General features: G+C 32.0%; 2 protein-coding genes across 2 annotated transcripts; both read left to right on the plus strand.

Moving 5' to 3' along the window:
- The first annotated feature begins 1,407 nt into the window (after window positions 1-1,407).
- LOC145326722 (uncharacterized) lies at window positions 1,408-14,915 on the plus strand. The gene is made up of 8 exons (XM_080170101.1): window positions 1,408-1,543; window positions 1,862-1,913; window positions 5,118-5,181; window positions 6,187-6,253; window positions 7,155-7,320; window positions 11,328-11,371; window positions 13,247-13,319; window positions 14,863-14,915. Exons 1-8 carry the CDS (start codon window positions 1,478-1,480, stop codon window positions 14,913-14,915), a joined length of 585 nt encoding a protein of 194 aa, XP_080026227.1. The 5' UTR covers window positions 1,408-1,477.
- An 861-nt stretch (window positions 14,916-15,776) lies between these two features.
- On the plus strand, window positions 15,777-22,984 carry LOC145313965 (uncharacterized). Its single transcript, XM_080153635.1, has 11 exons — window positions 15,777-15,845; window positions 16,320-16,437; window positions 17,127-17,178; window positions 17,579-17,662; window positions 18,015-18,154; window positions 18,745-18,833; window positions 19,080-19,149; window positions 19,664-19,741; window positions 20,279-20,389; window positions 21,549-21,603; window positions 22,544-22,984. The coding sequence occupies exons 1-11, from the start codon at window positions 15,786-15,788 to the stop codon at window positions 22,614-22,616; spliced, it is 930 nt and encodes a 309-aa protein (XP_080009761.1). The 5' UTR covers window positions 15,777-15,785; the 3' UTR covers window positions 22,617-22,984.
- Window positions 22,985-24,119: the final 1,135 nt, after the last annotated feature.

Here is a 24,119-nt window from a genome sequence, read left to right on the forward strand (position 1 = left end):
ATGTAGGGGCCATCAAAGTACAATGTAATATAAATTTAGAGAAGGGGCGATGGAGGAGCGATGTAGGGGCCATCAAGTGGGTTGTTATATAAATTAAGGTAAGGGACTACGGAGGGGCGATGGAGAGGCTATAAAGGAGCCATCATGGGGCTATAGCATAGCCTCTTATCATAAGAGGCGATATGAACGCCCCTTTAAAGGAGCTATTAAGAGGCCATGAAGGAGCTATAGCATAGCCTCTTATCATAAGGGGCGATATGAACGCTCCTTAAAAGGGGCTTTCACATCGCTCCATATGATGAGAGGCTATGCTATAGCTCCTTGAAGGAGCTATAGAAAATCATCGCTCCATATGGAGGGATGTCGTGAAAAGGAGTATACCCGAATTTTTTTTTGTTTCTCTTAATTTTTGGATGGTTATATTATGTTTTTCTGGCAATTGAATAATGAGACACAAAGAAAAACAAGTTAACTAAATATTTCTTTTTTATTCCACCAAAAAATATAAATTTTTAATGGCAAAAAATACTACTGAATGAATTGATTATTTGCAAATTTTAGGTTATTTATTAACCCTTATTTATAGAAAAGGATTAATTATGACAGTTGCTCCGCCTACTTTTCTGACATCTCAATTATTTAATAAGGGGTAAATTAAGCTTTTTAGACTAAAAAATCATTATGTTTTATTTTTATTTTCTTTATAACTTTTTTGTTATTAAAGTTAGGATTGTGAAACAAAAACAATTTTCCTGCTATATTCATAGAGATTTATTTGGTTTTTTAATCTTAAACAATTTTGCCTAATAAGTAAGTTTTTCAAAATATCATTAAACTAAAAAGACTCAAAAAATATTTGTAAAAAAATGCTTTTTACTCAAAAACTAAATTTTTTATTTCATTTTTGTATAAAGTTTTTGCTAGTAACAAAAATAAAAGGATTTCTAGCTTAATTTTGCTAAAAAAGTCGTATCATGTTAAAAGTTACTTTTTCCTCAGTCACTTTTTCAAAACTTTAGCACTAAAAATCTCCGGTGTTAATGGAGGTAAAAAAAAAATTTTATATCTACTTACGTGGAATACTATAGAGAACAAGGACATATGCATTTTTTAATAATTCATTGAGAAATAAGGGCTGCAGATGCTTAAAAATACTTTTTTGAGGGTCATGCTGTATAAAACTTACTTAACTAAAATAAGTAAAGTATCATAAAGAAATGAGTGAAGGTTGTTTAATGAGTTATGCTCAAATCGCTTCTATTATATGATATGATATTTAATTCTGCCTGTTTATAAGTAACTTAGAGAGTATATAAGGATATTTCATTCTTTAGGCAGGAATTAATCTTATTTTATAACCTGTTTTATCTTGACCAATTATCGATTAATATTTTTTTCTTCAGAAATATCAAGAGTAATGCGCAGGTGCCTAATAGTGGTACTTGTATGTGTAAAACCTTGATACTATATTGGGAGTATGTTATTGATATATGACATCAAGATTTCCAATACCATGTTTCTCTTACTCCTTTGTGCTTTGTTGCAGGAACAGTTATTTTTCATTTATAATTGAAAAAAATATCCATTTGAATTTTTTAAATTGGGATTTTATTATTAAATTTTACCAATAAATAAGATGATTGTGACTTTTATAGAAACTAGTGGATACTAGAGGCCTATAGGGGTTACTATTCAAGGAGTGATTTATCTTGGGAGGAGAGTTGTTGCATCACACAAAATAGTTATAAACCTTCTCTTGACCAATGAGAAACTTCATTGTATAGTAGAACCATATCGGTTTAGATACACACATATAATAGATAGACATTCTGTTACTTTCAAATGAAAATAACCGTTTCAACAGGCTGGATTCTCTGCTGCACAAGTTCAAGACTATAAACAGTTATTTCCAGGTGAGCAAATTTAAATATCCTTATACTAAAGTAACAGGATGTCTATGTGTCTGTGTGTTTGTGTGTTTGTCTGTTTGTGTGTTTGTTTGTACCGAAGGATCTCGCTAACCGCTGAACCGATCGGGTTCTCCTTAACAGGGTAGCTTCTCATAGGGCCCGGGAAGGTTTATAACTATTTTCTTGGGGGGTGGGACACCCCAACCCCCCAAAAATGAAAAATCCCCCCCCCCAAATTAAAAAAAAAAAATTTTTAACTAAAATTAAAAATGGGGGCCCCCCCCACAAAAAAAAATATTTTCACCCTCCTCCAAATTTTTTTTTACTTTTTAAAAGCGAAGCTTTTCTATAATTAGGGTCGGTCCGTCCGTACGTCCGTCCGTCCGTCCGTAACGGATAGCTTTTTTCGTTAATTTAGACAAGTTAGAATTGTCCTATCGATTTCAAATTTTGCATGGTGATTCCTTTAGTAGTTAGGTACGATTTAGAAAGCGTAGCAACTCTATAACCATTACCAAAATGTCCGTACGTCCATTTTAAACATGTTGATTTTTTTACTTTTTTAAATAGTTTTTTTTCGTTAATTTAGGCATGTTAGAATTGTCCTATCGATTTCAAATTTTGCATGGTGATTCCTGTAATAGTTAGGTACGAGTTAGAAAGCGTAGCAACTCTATATTCATTACCAGAATGTCCGTACGTCCATTTTAAACATGTTGATTTTTTTAAAAATTTTTAACAACAAATTTGTATGTGACCTAATTATTTGATTGGTCTGATTTTTGGTATACTGATTCCTAGGACAACAAAGTACAATATTATAAGCGAAGCAACTCTATAATCAAGTCCTAAAAATGTAAGTATGTCCATATTCATTATCCTGTATCAAGCAGTTTTTCAACAAATTTACTTACAATTTTGCTTTGACTCTTATACATTCGCATTCTGATTATTCAGTTCTGACATTACACAAGTGTGTTATTGTCCGTTTGTCCTACCGTTTCAGAGCTTCGCTTTTATGGATGTTGTCATCCTTGTTCTTAATAAATCTGATTAATTTAAAATAAAAAATTTGGTTATCAAATTCGACTCCCCCCCTCCTCAAGTGCCCCTAGAATCCTCTAGGGGCGTAGCCGCTAGTTATATATAAACTGACAGACAAATCGTCACTTGTTATTACAAAATAAGCGGCTACGTCCCTAGAGGCCTCTAAAGGTACTTGTGTAAAGTGAAAAGTTTCCTGGACCTATTTAATTTACTGTGTATGAGAACAATATATATTCAGCGGTTAGCGAGATCCTTCGCTACACACACACAGATTTATATCCTGTTACTTTTCTACAAGGATAGATAATCTTTGAAAGAAAACAATATCTTTCTTGTGTGTATAGTTTTACAACATACAGATACTCCATAATTATTTATTGCTGAGAATATTTAGAATTTTTCTGCATGACAAAAAAGGACACAAAATTACATTTTTTTATGAATAGTTTTTTCTTTCTTAAAATCTACTAAACGGCTGGACCTTTTGTGAGGAACTCTAGAAAGATTTAGTGCTATTTGTAGAAAAAGCATAATCAAGATATATTTATCATTTACACTTAATCCATGATCTTTGAATATGATTATTCTAGTTTTATGTTTGTAAAAGAGACTATGCTGCATTTTATCTCAGGCTTACTAAGGGATAAGACAATTAAAGATAAATCATTATTTATGATAAAGAATCTTTCTGTAGATGAAACTTAATGGTCAAAAAGTTTAGACACTGCTATTATAAACTAACCAATAAAGATTTACAACTTAAAGAAAATACATTTACAGCCCTATGTCCCCTTCCTCCCTGATTTTTATCTAGAATGCAGTAGAAACAATATACTTACAATATTAGAGATTTCATACCTTCAAAAATAATGTACGTCTCATAAAGTAATTGTTAAGACCGGTTATTCTACATGATAGCAATAAATGATTAGATGAGAAGAAAAGTTCTTGTGCAAAAAAAAAATATTTTTTACATACTTAAATTTTTAATTTTACTCAAAACTTTGCTATTGTGAATTTTAGACAACTTATAAAAGGCTCAGCCCGTCAGAAGCCAGGAATAGATATTCTATTATATTATATCCAGTTTTCTACGATTAGAAAAATGTACATCAGAATAATAAAACCAGTTCTGTTAGCTCGTGCCTTCAGCATCTCAGGGCTAATAAAACTGGTTTTCATCTTATAATTGTGCATTTTCAATTCCACGGAAAGCTGTTCATAATACGATGCGTTAAATAACTATACCTTATTTGAAACACTCTAAAATACTCTGATACAAAAAATTTATTCTATAAACATATGTACACAAGATAGATACAAAAACAAAATTGATTTTCCTAACCAAAATTGAAATATTCTTTAGGTTTGCAGCATAATAGTTTCAGACAATATAATTTTTGTCGAAATTATTTTTTTTTTCTTTGGGGCTTCGCTCTAATTGAGGAGAAAGGTCGGGGGCGGGGGTTGAACACCACCTGATACCCCTTAGAAAGCTTATCAGAAAATTTACAATAGCAAATATCAAAAAATGTTTAATAAAAAATAACTCTTTCAATATCAACTAAAATCGTTTTTGATTGTGCTAAATTAATAATGGATTTATAAATACTTTAATCTTACACCTGATTATTATGTACTCTCATAAATTGAAACTTTTAGCTGGCCAAAATAACGATCCCCCACACCCACCACCTTTTCCCAAACCCATCCAATACTAATGGATGAACGAACTGACCAATAAGTGATGTCTATGTTTGCAACCTAATTTGACGAAAATTTTTTCCCCGTCATTCAACATCCAGTAATTTTATACTGTACTACATTGTGTTTTTTTTTACTTTAGCAAAGAATTTGACATTAAATTTTCAACCTATCTACATATCTTATTATTATGCTCTGGTTGATTTCACGGTTTGCGGGTGCAGAGGGTGTCAACAAACCCCCAGAAATCTACAGGGGGGGGGATATCTTGATTCAGAATTAATTGATACACAACAAACAACTAAGAGAATTTTAAAAATATGGTTTATTAATTTCAGCTCTTTTCATTGGTTTCATTAAGATTAAAGTTGACTTTTTGTTTAAACTCCAAATATTTATTTATAATTGTTGTAATTATTTTTTTTGTTAAAAAGTAAATAATCATTATTATTTAAGATGCTCAATTTTATGGCGGAAAGAGTGTTTATCCAATTGATAATAATCAGCGATACCAACAACCAGGAATGTTAAAAGATTTTTTAAATTACGAAGTTTTTATCAATTTGTACACTAAAGCATTTTTTATCTTTAAAAATTTAATTAATATATAACTCCTTCTTCTTTTCCTCTATATATATGGAAACTAGCGGCTACGCCCCTAGCATCTAGTGATTCTGTTTGCGAATTAGAAAGGGTTGGTAAGGTAAGAAAAATAGCCTAAAATCATTCCTTTATCTAAAAATAGAATTGCTTAAAACCTCCTTAGGTCATATGTTAATGGGGTCCTACCCCAAACGTAAGAGTCCCAAACGTCAGAGTGGACAAACGCAAGAGTCCCAAACGCAAGAGTCCCAAACGCAAGAGTCCCAAACGTCAGAGTGGGACAAACGTCAGAGTGGGACAAACGTCAGAGTGGACATTGCTTAAGTAAAACATCAGAGTCTATGCTATTTTAATTATATGACAAAAAATAGACAGTTAGGCCCCCTAGCCTGCCTAGCCGCGGGCGCTCGGCCCCCTAGCCTATAACCTAACCTAACCTAATCATAAAGAAAATGACTCTGGCTGCAGCACTCAGCACCCTGGCCTACCTAGCCGCAGCGCTCGGCCCCCTAGCCTGCCTAGCCGCGGGCGCTCGGCCCCCTAGCCTATAACCTAACCTAACCTAATCATAAAGAAAATGACTCTGGCTGCAGCACTCAGCACCCTGGCCTACCTAGCCGCAGCGCTTTAATGATTATAAAATCGAGACTCATACGTTTTACTTATAAAATGTCCACTCTGACGTTTGTCCCAAAAATCCTGCGTTTGTCCACTCTGACGTTTGTCCCACTCTGACGTTTGTCCCACTCTGACGTTTGGGACTCTTGCGTTTGTCCACTCTGATGTTTTTCCACTCTGACGTTTGGGACTCTTACGTTTGTCGTGGAACCGTTAATGGTTCACTAGAATGGAGAAATCAATCGGTTCAGTAATAATCAAAATCTTGAGCTACAGACAAAAAAAATCTTTTAATGTCTCAATTAGTGATTAATAATCCGTATGTGCAACCAAAGCCACAGTATGTACAACCAAAACAACAATATGTTCAGGTATAACTTTCTAATTTGTTTCATTTTTTGATTGTAAAGCATTCCTTTCTGAAAATATTGACCTGAATATATTATTACTAGCGGCTTTTTTTTTTTTGGGGGGGGGGTATTTTTCATTTTTTAGGGGAGTTTGGGGTGTCCCACCTCCAAGAAAATAGTTATAAACCTTCCCGGGACCTATGAGAAGCTACCCTGTAAAGAAGAACCCGATCGGTTAGCGCTACAAACAAACAGACAGACAGACATCGTTCTACTTTGTATTATAGATTGGTAATGCACTTGGCTCAAACAAAACGAAGGCTTCGCGTTTGATTTTGTACATAAAAAATATATTTATTTTTGCTATGTCAAGGTCGTGACAACAAGACTAGGTGATTGTCTATAATCATAAAGGACAGCATGTGTGTTTGTCTGTCTGTTTGTTTGTACCGAAGGATCTCAATAACCGCTGAACCGATCGGGTTCTCCTTAACAGGGTAGCTTCTCATAGGTACCACCAACTTCCAAAGATAAATCACAAAAAATCGAAATATTTTTTACGTAGAGACTTGAACGCAACATAGAAATGTTGCATTTTATCTAAAAAAAACATTTAAATTGCAACTAGAGGCCTTTAGGGAGGTAGACGCTAGTTAATAGATAAAGAACATTAAGTTTTGTTTTGGAATTTGTTTATTCGGCTGTTCAAAGTGTAAGGGCTGGGAAGGGAGGCGATAACGGTCATTAAAAAACTAAGCCTTACATAGATATTAACTGGTTATGTTACACTGCAGATTCAACAATGAAAAGGCTGCCTAAGATTTATTATAGAATTTGGCCCATTAATATGACTTCACATGATTCAAATTATTGTCCAAACATCTTTAAATGCTTTTCCTAACATTCAAAACCTTAATTTCAGGCTCCTTATGAATCATATGTGCAGCCTGTATATGTGGAACCAGTACAACAAGGATATATTCAACCACAACCAGTGTATGTAGAACAGCCAAAACAAGGATATATCCAACCACAACCAGTGTATGTAGAACAGCCACAGCAAATATATGTTCAACAACCTTATGACCAGGAATACAGATACATTGTTAAAAGCTTAGTTGAACACTGTTTGTAGTTTCTTGCTTTAATTCCCATAAGAGAATTATAAACTATGTGAAGCTTTGTGTTGATTTACAATGTTACGATTTGTTTCGGATACATCGGGGGTTAAATAGCCCCTCCTAAATGGTTGGGGGTGCCTACGGCAATTTTTTTAGTCTTTTGTAACTAAAGTCCTCCCCCCCTTCAAAAAAAAAATTCGAATCTCCCCTCCTCAAGTGCCTCTAGAGGCCTCTAGGGGCGTACCCGCTAGTAAATAATAAGGAAGCAGCAAATACCTAATAAAAAATGACAATTCAAATGACCAAGCAAATATTTTACCATTGGTCAATATAAATGTATACTGGTCTATCATTGGTCATTTGTATTGTATGACGTAATTCTATTATTAGGTACTATATGCTGCTACATAATAAGCCGTGCCTGCTGCGCTGCTTCCTCACAGGTAGGCTAAAAAAATTCCAGGTTTTTGAAAATACCCATTTAAGCGGATTGCACAGCCTTAAAGTCACATGTCTTGGTATACTAAAAAAGGTAAAAATCAAATTTTATTTTGGGGGCTTTTTGAGAAAATCCGCAAAATATTTTTTTTTCATTTTCGCCTAAAATCCTCTAAAAATAAGGTAAAAAATGTTAGGGTAGGCTTTTTAAAACTGTTATTGCTCAGCCCATAGTTATCCTAAAAAAATGTTAGACATACCAATGAAAAGCTTATCTCCTCTAGTTTTCAAAATGGCAAACACTTTTAACGTGCATTGTATTGTTTTGTATCTATGTTACTAAATGTAAAAAGTATCATCAATTACATTAACATGTATATGTGCATGGTTTGATTGTGAACCCCCCGCCCCACCCTCCCATTCCTCTAGCTTAAAACCTTGGGTACCAGAACAAAAAACCTTGGGTTCCAAGATAAAAAAAAATTTGGGTACCAGAATAAAAAATCTTTTGGTACCAGAGTGAATATTGTTTACCAACCTCCATCCCTCCCTGACTGGTCTAAATTGATTGAAAGGCCAAGGCTATTATTGTCAAGTGCCAGACATAGCAGCAGTGGATATTAGGTTGGGTTGATTTTGGACATTTTTTTTCTGAGACCATAGCGGGGATCTGCAAATTATTTTTATGAGTATAATACACCTCTGGATGATTTTAAATTTATCAAAATTCTTAAAACCGCTGACAACCTAGTGGATATTATGACTGGGGAAAATTTGTTTAGGTATTTTTGCAAAGGTTAGGTTAGGTTAAGAATATACAAATAAGCACCCCCGGAAGGGTTGCTTATTAAAACCTTTAAGATGGTTTAAATGGGCTATGTTAGGTTAAGAAAGGGATAATGAAATAAGCCCCCCGCAGGGGTTAGGCATTTGGAAAACCTAAAAGATATTTCTAAATAGGTTAGGTTAGGAATATAATATACAAATAAGCCCCCCACAGGGGTTAGGCAGTTGATGAGGTATTTATACTTGGTGGGATACGGTGGCTACGTATAATAAGAACTTTGCTCTGATCATAAAGAAATCAAAACAAAAATTTTTTTCTTTCTTTTTTATGACATCTGCTATTTAACTCACGTTGTCCGTTTTTCCCTCCATTATTTTTATGTATCGCTTTTACAGATGTTTTCATCCTAGTCTTTATTTAAAAATCACATAGGTGCAGTTCCTTGACCTTACTGGTAAATTTCCTGAACAGGTCCTTAGAGATGCGCACTCTTCTTGCTAACTGTTGAACAGATCAGGTTCTCCTTTAGCGGGTAGCTTCTCATAGGTCCTGGGAAGGTTTATAACTATTTTGGAGGAGGGTACCACCACCCCCCAAGAGAAATTGCCCCTAGAAATATAACCTAACCTTTGCAAAAATACCTAAACAAATTTTCCCTGTCATAATATCCTTTGCTGCTATGCTTGGCGCTTGACAATAGCAATAGTATAGGGGAAATGCCTTGGTCCGTAAACAGGCGCAGCTCATTTTCATGCACAATTAGGAATTAAGGGATAAGACAATGAAAGGGGTAGTTTCACGAAAGGCATTTGAACTTAATTTAGTGAACCGCATATTTTTTCCTGGTTAATTGGTTAAACTACATTAATATAGCATATATATGAAAGAATTTCAATTTTCTACCACGCAGTTTTTAAAATATCAAGACTTGAAAATCGTCTTTTTAAATTGCATATATCACAAAAAGTTGATTTTCAAGTCTTGATATTTTCAAAACTACGTGGTAGAAAATTGAAATTCTTTCAAATATATGCTATATAAATATAGTTTAACCCATTAACTTGCAAAAAATATGCGGTTCACTAAATTAAGTTCAAATGCATTTTGTGAAACAACCTCTTTAGATTGATGTAAATCCCCAAAATTACCTCCTCTGTAGATTAAAGTTATGTGTAGAAAAATTTTAACGCTGATAGTTTGGAACCAACCAATCAAAATTCAATTAAAAGACCTAAAGTTTTTAAGCATGTGAATAAGATTAAGTGGTTATAAAACATTGGGTACCAGTGTAACTTAATGTACAATGTCCCCTCTCTTGGTTTTTAAAAAGATGGGGTGAAGGTGATATGGGATGTTTATTACACTAGTCCCCAAATTTTTATATAATAAGTAAGGTTGTTTCTATTTGTTAGATTAAGTTGAGTGTCCACATGTTTGAACCACTAATTTTAATATGTGCGCATAAGAGGTAATCATTATTGGAGATATACATCAATTTATCGACCATTATCTTATCCCTTTAGATCCTTGGAGTCTTGGCCTTTCAATCAATTTAGACCAGTCAGGGAGGGATAGAGTTTGTTTATTTGCTGTAGGATGGAGAAGGGTAAAAAATATTAACTCTGGTACCCAAGATTTTTTATTTTGGTACCCAAGGTTTTTTGGGAGGGGGGGGGTGCACAATCAAACCATGCACATATACATAATAATGTAATTGATGATACTTTTTACATTTAGTAACATAGATACAAAACAATACAATGCACGTTAAAAATGTTTGCCATTTTGAAAACTAGAGGAGATAAGCTTTCCATTGGTATGTCTAACATTTTTTTAGGATAACTATGAGCTGAGCAATAACAGTTTTAAAAAGCCTACCCTAACATTTTTTACCTTATTTTTAGAGGATTTTAGGCGAAAATGAAAAAAAAATATTTTGCGGATTTTCTCAAAAAGCCCCCAAAATAAAATTTGATGTTTACCTTTTTTAGTATACCAAGACATGTGACTTTAAGGCTGTGCAATCCGCTTAAATGGGTATTTTCAAAAACCTGGAATTTTTTTAGCCTACCCGTGTCCTATAATGTCCTATGTCCATGTTTGATTACTCTGCATATTTTTACAAAACTTTCTGTTTCTTTTTTCATGCAAATTCATATGCTGTGAGTTTTCATATATTAGTGTGAAGTTAAATCTAAATTAGATAAAGAAAGATAAAACAAATATTCATTTTTGTCCATTTATAGGTTTTTCAAAATTGTTGAAATGAAAAATTGGTAATTTGTAAGAAATTTTTTTCATTTTTTACAATAAAGTTCCGTGAAAATAAATCACGCAAGGCATAGTCGATTTTTCGTCATACTCGGAAGAAGTAACAGACGGACAAACATAGTTTTAGAGTAGGAACTCTGCCAAAAAGTGAAATATGAAAATTTTCAAAGTGCATATTTTCTTTAGTTCATTAGTTACAAAACAAACATTTGAAACTTTTTACTTACATAAAGTTAAACTAATTGCATTTTAAATTTATAACTATTAGGTTTCTTACTTAGTAAAAGTTAAAACATTTAGATATTTTTGAAGTACTTAAAACGAATAATCAAAGAATTGACCAAATGATAAGTCATGAGGATAAAAATATCATTGGATTAGAACTTATGTCTTTAATTGATTTTGATAAAGTTTGACCCCAAAATTATATGTATGTTGGACTCTAGATAAAATTATTTTTAACAATGTACTTGCAAATAGGTTTATCCTGTTCAAAATCAAGACTGGAATTATCAGCAACAGGTTTTATTTTTTAACATCTACCTATCAATTTAAAAACTTTATAACTACCTATCTATCTATGAGTTTCTCTAATAGTCATAGAATAAAGTATCTATTTAAACCCTAGGATTAGGTTACACTCCCACTTTGATAACATCTTTGCATTTATTAAACTGCACCTTAACTGAGGACGATAAAAATTGTATAAACTGCTGCTATGCAAAATGCGTGACATTAATATTAAAAAGTCGATTTTTACCATTTTACCATGCACAATTAATATGTTATCTTTAATGTGTCTGTCTAATAATCTGACTAGGTAACCCTGTAAGTTTATGTTGTTGTTGAAAATGGTAACTATTACCCTAGCTATATATTTATATATCTATCTATCTATTTAATCATCTACCAGGTGACTACCAGGTCATCAATCTATCTATATAGGTATACCCATGTGAGCCAGTGAATTCTTGTGGTGACTACCAGGTCATCAATCTATCTACCTATCTATCTATATAGGTATACCCATGTGAGCCAGTGAATTCTTGTGGTGACTACCAGGTCATCAATCTATCTACCTATCTATCTATCTATCTATATAGGTATACCCATGTGAGCCAGTGAATTCTTGTGGTGACATCCAGGTCATCAATCTATCTACCTATCTAACTATATAGGTATACCCATGTGAGCCAATGAATTCTTGTGGTGACTACCAGGTCATCAATCTATCTACCTATCTATCTACAGCATGACCCTCAAAAAAGTATTTTTAAGCATCTGCAGCCCTTATTTCTCAATGAATTATAAAAAATGCATATGTCCTTGTTCTCCATAGTATTCCACATAAGTAGATATAAAAATATTTTTTTTACCTCCATTAACACTGGAGATTTTTAGAGCTAAAGTTTTGAAAAAGTGACTGAGGAAAAAGTAACTTTTAACATGAAACGACTTTTTTAGCAAAATTAAGGTAGAAATCCTTTCATTTTTGTTACTAGCAGAAACTTTATACAAAAATGAAATAAAAAATTTAGTTTTTGAGTAAAAAGCATTTTTTTACACATATTTTTTGAGTCTTTTTAGTTTAATGATATTTTGAAAAACTTACTTATTAAGCAAAATTTTTTAAGATTAAAAAACCAAATAAATCTTTATGAATATAGCAGGAAAATTGTTTTTGTTTCACAATCCTAACTTTAAAAACAAAAAAGTTATGAAGAAAATAAAATTAAAACATAATGATTTTTTTGTCTAAAAAGCTTAATTAACCCCCTATTAAATTATTGAGATGTCAGAAAAGTAGGCGGAGCAACTGTCATAATTAATCCTTTTCTCAAATAAGGGTTAATAAATAACCTAAAATTTGCAAATAATCAATTCATTCAGTAGTATTTTTTGCCATTAAAAATTTATATTTTTTGGTGGAATAAAAAAGAAAAAATTAGTTAACTTGTTTTTCTTTGTGTCTCATTATTCAGTTGCCAGAAAAACATAATATAACCATCCAAAAAATAAGAGAAACAAAAAAAAATTCTTTTTCTCAGTCACTTTTTCAAAACTTTAGCTCTAAAAATCTCCGGTGTTAATGGAGGTAAAAAAAATATTTTTATATCTACTTATGTGGAATACTATGGAGAACAAGGACATATGCATTTTTTTATAATTCATTGAGAAATAAGGGCTGCAGATGCTTAAAAATACTTTTTTGAGGGTCATGCTGTATTTATCTATATAGGTATACCCATGTGAGCCAGTGAATTCTTGTGGTGACATCCAGGTCATCAATCTATCTACCTATCTAACTATATAGGTATACCCATGTGAGCCAATGAATTCTTGTGGTGACTACCAGGTCATCAATCTATCTACCTATCTATCTATTTATCTATATAGGTATACCCATGTGAGCCAGTGAATTCTTGTGGTGACTACCAGGTTGTCAATCAATATCCTGCTTATGTACCACAGGAACTAAAAAGATAGACTTAATGATTAAATTAACATGTGACAGTTTTACCAAAGCCTTGTGTCAATAAAAGAATTTTTTTGTCTATTATTAGGGTCATAGAATGTTTAAAAAATATTTTTTGCTGAAAAAATAGGATGAATGAATATTATTTCTGTAAAGCATAAATCAAAAAGCAGACGGTATAATTGGATTACATATTTCATTTATTTTTATTTTAACATCAATTATCTATTTCTATGGCGCTAAAAAGAAAAGTATATAAGCTTCAAATTTGTTTTTTAAACCTATACCTGCTGGGGTACCCAGGTCCCAGAACCAAATATAACGTAACCTAACCTGACCTAAACTAATAAACAAACAAACAAAATTCCCTCCCTCTATTTTCAATTTATTCAAATTTTACATGATTACATTGTCAAAAATGCATTATGAATGATCCATCGTTATCAATTTCGTCTGGTTATCATTTTTTGGTAATCTACTTGTCCTTCTATGCTATGATTTAATTTCGTATTCCTCTGTAGATGAAATAAAAATAATGGTCTATATCTGTTTTTACTTAGTTATTCATTGCTGAAGGTCAATTACACATTATAGATACATGTAAAGATTATCAATGTTATAAAATAACAAGGATGATAACATCAATAAGCAGCGAAGCACAAAAATCAATGAATGGACAAACGAAAACATGAGTTATAAAAAAGAGTTTCAGATGCCATAACAAAGAAAAGAAATAAAGAGAATATGCAAAAAAAATCCAAGAAAATCACAAAACTTTTAAATTAAATTGTTTACGTCTTTTGAAGCATGTGACCGACAGACAGACGGACAAAACAATATAATACAGTATAGAAATAGAAACCTTTACTAAAAATTTCAGCTGTTTATCTTCAATCGCAGCCGAGAAAATCACAATTCGTCCATAGCGATACGGTCAGATAGACTGACTTATTGACAGACAGAAAAATTAAATCAACAGAAAAATAAAAAATTTTGGATTTCAATCTATATTTTCAACGTGTAATATATTACATAAAATTCAAAGTAACTTTTGATTTAAATGTAAACGTTAGTCCCAATATAAGATTCAAGATTGACATGCTATACAAATATTAAATTCAATGTTGGTCTAATTTCACCATTCAAATTCAATTTCAATTGAAAGGATTTCAAATCCTCTTGTTCTACTTTTATAGAAGGGTGGGTTTTTAAAAATCTCAATATTTGACATGTTTTTATTTATGTAATTTTGTTATTAGTTTTAAAATCTAAAATTGATTTGCACAAAGAAAGCTACCTTGGCTTCAACTACAAACACCTCTTCTATACCAAAAATAAAAGAATTAAAAATGTACAGTAATCATACAGGAATTGTAAAAAGCATAAAAGATAATATGCAATTCTAATATTACATGATTAATGTCATTAATCAAAGTATCATTAGTCCTTTAAATAGAAATATGAATAATAAGAAAAATATGTTTCATCTGGTTTTTATTTCAGTTAATCTAAGTCTATATTTTTTTATGATAACATTAGTATCCAGATTACTCTTATGTGGATTGTTCAGGAACATTAGTTATCACATAATTATTCATCAATAATTATCAAGACAACAGCGACGTGCATAGGATTTTGTCAGTAAGGGGTATAAACCTTTATAGGGTGAAAAAAAAGGGATGTTAGGCCTTTAAAATTTATGTGTTACTAGCGGCTGCGGCCCTAGCATCTAGGAGCCCTTACTTTGAAGGGATATGGAAAGGCAGAAAAATAGCCTAAAACCATACACAGATTTATTTAAATAAAATGGCCTTAAGCGTCTCAAAAACTATTAAAAGCTTCACTAAAGAGGGGAGAAATATCGGTTCAGCAGTTATTAAGATTCTTCGCTACAGACAAAAAAAGCTAACTACTTTATATAAGAAAATTCTGTGTTCAATAACTATGTTTTGAGAGAAGGAAATGGAGGTTACCCAGTTGGAAATATAAACAATCTGGACCCCTGTAATCCATGCTACTGTTCATATTATAGTTGTGATTATCAGGTATAAATAAATTAGTCAGCTACCCAGTTGGAAATATAAATAATCTGGACCCCTGTAATCCATGCTACTGTTCATATTATAGTTGTGATTATCAGGTATAAATATATTAGTCAGCTACCCAGTAGGAAATATGAATAATCTGGACCCCTGTAATCCATGCTACTGTTCATATTATAGTTGTGATTATCAGGTATAAATATATTAGTCAGCTACCCAGTAGGAAATATAAACAATCTGGACCCCTGTAATCCATGCTACTGTTCATATTATAGTTGTGATTATCAGGTATAAATAAATTAGTCAGCTACCCAGTTGGAAATATAAATAATCTGGACCCCTGTAATCCATGCTACTGTTCATATTATAGTTGTGATTATCAGGTATAAATATATTAGTCAGCTACCCAGTAGGAAATATGAATAATCTGGACCCCTGTAATCCATGCTACTGTTCATATTATAGTTGTGATTATCAGGTATAAATATATTAGTCAGCTACCCAGTAGGAAATATAAACAATCTGGACCCCTGTAATCCATGCTACTGTTCATATTATAGTTGTGATTATCAGGTATAAATATATTAGTCAGCTACCCAGTAGGAAATATAAACAATCGAAGTATCTCACTAACCACTAAACCTATTTGGTTCGCCTATGGAGCTTCTCATTAGTCATGGGAAGTTTTTAATATTTTAGGGAAGCTTAAGATTTTAATAACTACTGAACCGATTGAGTTCTTTTTCAGGGAAGCTTAACATATATCCCAGGATATCTTAAAGACTATACAATGTTTATCTTTAGGTCTTAGAATAGATTTAGGCTATTTTCTACCCCTTAGATGACAGAGACTCTACAATTACATGTTAGGGGCGAATCCACTTGTCATATAATAATATATTCATATGCAAAAATAATTCTAATTCGTCAATATTTGTAATATTTATTTCAGCCCGCCTGTCCACCACCCTCAATTCCTGACCCCTGTTATGACTTCTTCTGTGACATGTATGGATATTGTTTTCCTTGTCCTGCAAAGCCTACAACCTACTGGCCTCTTCCAACTCCAGGTAAAGTTCTACCTGCAAATAGGTGGCTTTCTTATATATCTATTCGACTACTCCAAACTTTCTATTTTAGTTAATAAAAGAGTTTTTTTGAGGGGGATCATCTTTTAGGGTTAATTTCTTTAGGGAGGGTTACAATGCTACCCTCCCTAAAATAGTTATAAAATTCCCAGGACCTGGAGAACCAAATCGTTTTAATAGTCAACGAGATCCATTGCTACACACATACAGACTGAGATCCTGTTACTTTTATATAAGGATAATGTAAAGTAGTAAGGTTTTTTGTCTGTAGCTGAACTATTGAAGCATCATACATCGCTTTGGTTGTTTTAGGCTATTTTATAATTGGATTGTGGCTATTATTTCTGACCTTCCTTACTCCTTCCAATACAAAGCCAAATGAGGATTATTGGATTTATGTAGTTTTAAGTATATCCTTACAATCAATTTATTATTACTTAAATCTTACACCAAATTATCATGTACTCTAATATGGTGAAACTTGTAGATGGCTAAAATAACGATTGCCCCATCCAACCCGTTTTAATCCACTACCTTCCTACTGGATGAAAGAAAAGACCAATAAATGTTGTCAATATTAGCAACCTAAATTGACAACAATTTTACCCCTGTAATATATTCTATATACATTCTCATTAATTTTGTATTTTTTGATTTTTGGTTTCTTTTAGAGCCAACAAGACGTCCTCCAATTTCCACCACAACACAACCTCAAACAACAACAGGATTGTCTTAGTACAAAAAAAACTATGAATTACCAAAAGCAACCAAAAATTAAACATATAATCATGAAAAGTTTTCAGCATTAGTCACATGCTATTTAAATACAATGGTAAAACAATTATTTTTCACATCTTTTTATATACATCTTTCCGTGGATATTAAAATTAAAAATTTGTCCAGGGTATTAATTTTAGGAATTTTATTTTAATATTTGTAGTAAATTGTCAATAATTTGATGCTATTCATAATTTTTCAGTGTGGGTAGAACCGGTTTTAATCGACCGGATATTAATCAGTTTCGAAACAAATGAACTTTTGTGTGTAAATATACTAACACACTTTATGGACTATTTGAATTAAATTTTTGATTGACTGATTTTTTGTATAAACAATGCAAAATAGACGGAGTAGAATGTATCTTCCAGGGTAAGGAGGCTCCATTTTTCATACAAAACGAGAAGTTTGGTAAAAACTACTATGCAAGGTAAATATTTATCATTTATTTTAGGGGGAAGAGTTATTTATAGTCTATTGACTCATCTCTTTCAAAGAAGATTTGTATAAAATGATTTTGTTTGTGAAAATGTGATTTTTGATATTATGCTTTTTGATTTTTTTCAAAAGCCTTATATGAATGAGCGAAGCTTTTTATAGTACCTATAAAAACGTTTGGCTGAAGTTTCCAGAATGATATCATATTAGAAAAGTCTATTACTCTAATATGACGTTATTTTGGATTTTTCAGTCAATTTTTAAAAAATTCTCCCTTTTTTTAATAGCACTACAAAGAGCTACTAATTAACAAAAAAAAAGCAATTATGAATTGATTTAATTAGTGGACTGGAATTGAACTTCAACTGGCACGTTGCCGATGCTAAAGCCATTGATCTGCACGCCGGCGATGCTGAAAATCCTTCTGGCCTGGTCAAAATAGAATCACAAGAGGAGGCGGAGTTTATCAAGAGTATTATCAAATGTAAGTCTTTAGTTACAATTTTACAAATGTAAATCAAGTATACCAACAATCAAAAAGGCAAAGTTAATTAAAATGAAATACTAGGTTGGTATTTAAATTGTAAGTGTCGGCATCCACGCCTTTAATCGTGTGGCTACAGCTAAATACAAAGTTGATAGGGCAGAATATGAAGTTTACTATAACTAGCTGCGGCTGAGGGTTTCTGTGGCTAAGGAAGGCTGAGGAAAATTATGACTGAGGGTGGCTATTAAAATTTAATGGTTTTGATTGATGGTGGCTAGGGCTCAGTGTGTTTCTTTCTCCAAGATGCTTAACAACTGGTTTGTTACTTAAGTTTTGTCTTAGTATTACAGCTATTCTAGCTGCTAAAGCTGCTTGGTAAAATGACTGAGGCTAAATGAGGCTGAGAGTCACTGAGACTGAAGGTGGTTGATTTTAAATGTTGGTGGCTGAGTCTTAACCTCTCCCACAAAAAAAAAGTTTTAGGAAGTTATTGCCTCCTTAAAAATTTGTGTAATATTAAAATTGAAAATTGATATAAATGAATAAATACCACAAAATTTGGTCACTTTTTCAATCTTTATTGACAGGTTTCCCCCCTGGATCAGAAGTATGGATTGGTCTGAACTCCATAGCATATCAGGATAAATGGGTATGGGCTGATGGGGAGAAGTTAAAGGTAACAAAATATTCATTGGGTGCATGGTATTTTTACAATCAGCAGAAATAATACAGTGGATGTTTTTTTCTAAAAGTTGTAATAATGTCAGCGTACCTATTTACAATTTTAATTTACAAACATTTGGATTTTTAATATTTAAAATTGTATGATTTTTACTTCATTTCTAAATGGAATGTTAAAAATATTCTTGCTTTACTGGCTGGTTTTTAATAATTAAACTAAACTTTAAAATTTATTATGCAGGATGATTTGAGATCAAATTGGGATGCCAAATATCCAACTTCTGATGGAAGATGTGTTTATATAACTCCAGGTAACTTGAGTAAATATTATTTCCAATTCTTATTGAATTAGTGAAATAAATAGCTAAAAAAACAAGTTTGGCAACTTCCATAAATAATGAACACGGGCATACAAAAGAACATTAACAAATACGCATTTAAATGTTTAACATTTTGAAGTCTGAACAAAAAATCTGTGTGATTGTATCACTAAATTATTTAAACACAATGCTTATGGATAAAATTATATAATTAATAGTATTACTTGACTAATGAATTGAGCCTAATCTCTAAAGGAATTAATATTCTAAAAAATTGATTGAGAAAAAACCTTCAATAATTATAAAAATTGTGTACTAAAAAATAAAAATAATCATCATACATGCATACTTTCTGGTAATAATTATAAGGTTGCTCCGATATGTAAAGTGTATTTAACTGTTACAGGGAAAATAATGTGCAGCATCAAAACAATAAGGCGATTCTAACATGCCTATAACTGAAATTAAAATCAATTTATTTAATTATTTTAAAATTTTATTTTAGATTCTGGTTGGAAAAATCAAAAATGTATTCTAGAAGAAAATAAACCCAGAGCTTTCATTGCTGAGATGCCTTATTCAGGTTTTATTAGATTATTTGAAATTATTTAATACTAAGATATGTCTCAACTTGCCATCTGCTTGTCGTCGTGAAGGTGATAGGTTCGAATCTCGACTTAAAACCGCGTCGTAGACAAAGACGTTAAAAATGGTTCCTACTGCTGCTTTGTTAGACAACAAAGACAAAGGTTGTGCTAGCAAAGGGTTGGATGTCTATACGGTGAATAATGCTTTGCTCCCCAATTAGGACGCGGAGTATGTTTCAAGGTGCGTGGATAATCTAGAACCCAAAGTTACACAAAGCCCCCTAGAGATCATCATAAATATGTATGTACTTTGCTAGTTTGAATCATCTAGCACAATTACAAATAACAAAACACATCAACTACTCTATTTCCTTCAAAATCATTATCTGTTTTTATTGATGTGCTTCTTATAAAAATGATAATTCTGGAGAATAATAAGTATACCAAACCTTTGGTATATGCCAATATCTTGAATACCTACCTAACCAACCTAAATATTTTTAAAATCTGGTTATACAAATCTAATTCTTTAGAAAACTTGACAACAAGACCGCCTATATCAAGTACAGCAGAATCATCTTCAAGACCTCCAATATCATCTACTCCTGTAGCTACTACTAAAGCACCAATACAAAGCACAACAGGTATAATATAACTTTCTTGGGTACAGAGAAAATTAGAATAAAAATTCACTTTGAATTCATGATTCTTTGACAAGAATGAAAAATGATTTTTTCGTCACCTAACCATATTACAGTATACGTTACAAAAAATGACCGGTCTTTAAAATGCTATTGCCCCCCTTCTAATTAAGTTTTAACCATATTTTTTGTGTGTGTGCTCTTTATACATATGTATGCTTGTGTTTGTTGCGGTCAATGAGATTAAAGAACATTTACCCACATTTGACAGGCTATTAAAGAAGATATTCAAAATGTCAAAAATCAATCAATTATGTATTTTGAGTGAATTTTTTTCCTTCCTCTACCGAAGCGGTCTCACTAAAAGTTGTCTCAGCGCCTTGATAGTTGAGATATCAAGCTACCAAGCTAGGATAGTACACTGAGATACCACAGTGAGAGGGTAGAGAAGACTAAACTCCAATATTTCAACTCTAGTTCCACTTATAGCGAGCTAAAGTCAAGCCAAAGACTAATACCTGATATCCTGAAAATTGAAAATGGAAAATGTCTCAATTTTAGCCTATAAGGGGCCCTAAGGGTACTCTAAAGTCATTTTAGACTATGGGTTCAAATAGTAACTGCCTTTTATTCCTTCTGCCAATACTAAAAAGCTAAATAACTTTTTTCTAGCCCCTCTGTGGGCTGAGATCTGAAAATTTGGCACCATGGGCACAAAGCCCAAATTTTATTGATTTTGAGTTCTTAATCCATGCTTTTTGTGCTCAATTGACTTGTATGAGAGCTAAAATTAATTTTACCATGTGATTTTTGGGTTTAAATAAAATTCACTTAAAATATAATAGGTTGAATTTTGACATTTTGAATTTTTTCTTTTATAGCCTGCCGGATGTTGGTAAAAGTTCTTTTATCTAATTGACCTCAACACACACAATTATACATATATATAAAAAGCACACATACAAAAATAGGGTTTATTAGATGGGAGGCAGGAACATTTTAAAGACCGGTCATTTTTCGTAACGTATACTGTAAGTAGGAAAAATGTTTTACAATAATGCCATATTATTTGGACAACATAAAAATACATGAGGGGACATTAGACGGCAAATCTAATTATTTATTAACAAATAAAAAATTCACTACAGTTATACTATTTTAGAAGTAGAACCAAGCCCAACCTCTAGACCTAACATATCAACAGAACCACCCACAAGGCACATACCATAAATATAAACTTAACCCAAAGAATAAGAATTTATATGAACAAACAATCTAATAAATCTATACATTGAAAACTATATATTGGAACAATTGAATACTGGGACAGCTGAAAGTGTCATGTGTGGGATTAGAGGAGAAGTGGGAAAGGAACCGTAAAAAAAGAGATGGATTATGGATGTATTTTATGACGTCACACATGACACTTTTCGCTGTCCCTTGAATACTATATTTCATAAAAAATTGGATTATGTGTAGGTGTTCATCTATTCAATTAAAGTTCTCCTCTCCCTTTAATAAGCTTTAATCTTAAAATTTAGAAATAAAAATCTATTGGGACAATTTTTAATACAAAATTATTAAAAGGGAAGCTTTTCTATAATTAGGGTCGGTCCGTACGTCCGTCACAGAGAGATAGCTTCTTTCGTTAATTTAGGAATGTTAGAATTGTCCTATCGATTTCAAACTGTGCATGGTGATTCCTTTAGAAGTTAGGTACTATTTAGAAAGCGTAGCAACTCTATAATCATTACAAGAATGTCCGTACGTTCATTTTAAACATTTTGATTTATTTACTTTTTTAACAACAAATTTCTATGTGATCTAATCATCCGATTTGTCTGATTCTTGGTATGTTGATTCCTGGGACAACAAAGTATAATATTATAAGCAAAGCAACTCTATAATCAAGTCCTAAAAATGTAAGTGTGTCCAAAAACATTATCCTGTATCAAGCATTTTTTTAAAAAAATTTACTTCGACTCTTATACATTTATATTCTGATTATTCAGTTGTGAAACTAAATAAGTGTTAATGTCCGTTTGTCCTACCGTTTCAGTGCTTCGCTATTATGGATGTTGTCATTCTTGTTTTTTGCAATTATTGTGCATGGCATTGACTCCTTATTTTGATGAGTATGGTTTATGATATGAGTAGGCCACCTATTTCATCAACTACAGATTTTGATGATTATATTGATGATGGCAACAATAAACCTACACCTGCCTAACAAGTAGCTGAATCAATCAGTCTCAAGCTTTCAAGAGAAGAAGAACAATTTTTACAGTATGTCATCGAACGCTATTAATATTCTCTGGATTAGAACCGGTTCTCAACAACACTAAAAAATTATGTATCGTATTTTAATCAGTTTTCTACAAATATAAAAATGCACAATCATAATATTAAAAACCAGTTTTGTTTGCCCGTGCCTTCTGCGTCTCGGGGCTAACAAAACTGATTTTAATCTCATAATTGTACATTTTTTGTCCGCGGAAAGCTATCTTTTAGATAATATTTGTAAAATCTATTTACTGCCTTGTAGTGTATAAACCGATTTTTTATAATTTACAAATAAAAATAATTTATTAAATCGTTTACCTTGTTTTATAAGATATATGTATATGTAGCTCTTATTTTTTTCTCATATTATCTAACTAAACGTTTTTTTATGTTGTAATACAAATACAAACCTGCCATTCCATTATTTTGAAATTATTCTTCTATATCTCAAAATCAGAACTTTTTCCGTAGCATATTTCACTTAATTGTTTGTTTCACAAAAAAAGTTACACAATTTGCTGCATATTGTTAAATAATAATTCAAACTAACTTTCTGTTAACTTGAATAAACCTTAATTTTGAGTTTATTTTTCAGAAACAAATCTAATCTACTATCTCTTCATCAATAAAAACTGTATTACAAAATTGTTTTTGCTTATTGAACGATTTTAAAAATCACAGACAGTAAAGTTACTCAGAATCAAATTGTACTTGGATATTTTAATTTCCAAAAGAGTATGAATATATTTCTAAAAAGGTTTGCTTTCGATACACCACTGCAATAATTGATTTCTAACATACCATTGAATTATTATCAATATGACTAGATTCATTTTGAAAAAATGTACAAATATAGAAAATGTGAAAACAAATTGAAAAGTTGATGTATTATTTTACGAGGAAAAAGCTAGCAATAGTTTTTCCGTATATAACTATGAAGAATTACAATGCCAAAACGGCAGCTATATTATACAGGTGTGAAAATTGATTATACCCCAGATTATGCCAGGAGTGTTGATCTAATGTTTAAATTCGGCGTCAAAGAAAGGGGTTTCTGATTTCACCCTCCAGGCATCTATTTAACCAGTGCAGTGCTTGAAGTGATATTTTGTTTACTAGGGGTTCTAAACTAGTATTTTAGTATATTTTTTTTGAAAAATAATAATCTAAGTTTTATTTTGGAAATGATTAGCACCCTTTGCCACATCAGCAACACCCGCACAAACGGCTTTTATTGCAGCTTTAACTGCTATAATACTCGTTAAAATAGCTTTGACAAAACTAAAGTAGCAGCCATAAATAACCGCTCGGATTTCAGATGGCTGAGTTACTTTGACAAAGATCAAGCAATCCTCTGTATCACTAGGCCCAAGCCACTCTAAGCCGCGGCTACTTTTAGTTACATCAGTCGCAGCTATCCGAATCCACAGACACCTAAAGTAGTAGCTGC

The sequence above is a fragment of the Acartia tonsa genome, chromosome 1, assembly GCF_053477335.1.
Source record: "Acartia tonsa isolate MP-2025a chromosome 1, ASM5347733v1, whole genome shotgun sequence".
Classification (NCBI taxonomy): domain Eukaryota; kingdom Metazoa; phylum Arthropoda; class Copepoda; order Calanoida; family Acartiidae; genus Acartia; species Acartia tonsa.

What these genes read in the sequence shown, in the direction of transcription:
- LOC145313965 (XM_080153635.1), top strand. Translation starts at nt 15,786, where the DNA reads ATGAATAATCTGGACCCCTGTAATCCATGCTACTGTTCATATTATAGT. An exon ending in CTGATGGGGAGAAGTTAAAG is followed by an intron (nt 18,834 to 19,079) that starts GTAACAAAATAT and finishes TTTATTATGCAG; the next exon opens with GATGATTTGAGATCAAATTG. An exon ending in TGCTGAGATGCCTTATTCAG is followed by an intron (nt 19,742 to 20,278) that starts GTTTTATTAGAT and finishes CTAATTCTTTAG; the next exon opens with AAAACTTGACAACAAGACCG.
- LOC145326722 (XM_080170101.1), top strand. Translation starts at nt 1,478, where the DNA reads ATGTTATTGATATATGACATCAAGATTTCCAATACCATGTTTCTCTTA. An exon ending in CAAAACAACAATATGTTCAG is followed by an intron (nt 6,254 to 7,154) that starts GTATAACTTTCT and finishes CCTTAATTTCAG; the next exon opens with GCTCCTTATGAATCATATGT. An exon ending in TGTTCAACAACCTTATGACC is followed by an intron (nt 7,321 to 11,327) that starts AGGAATACAGAT and finishes GTACTTGCAAAT; the next exon opens with AGGTTTATCCTGTTCAAAAT.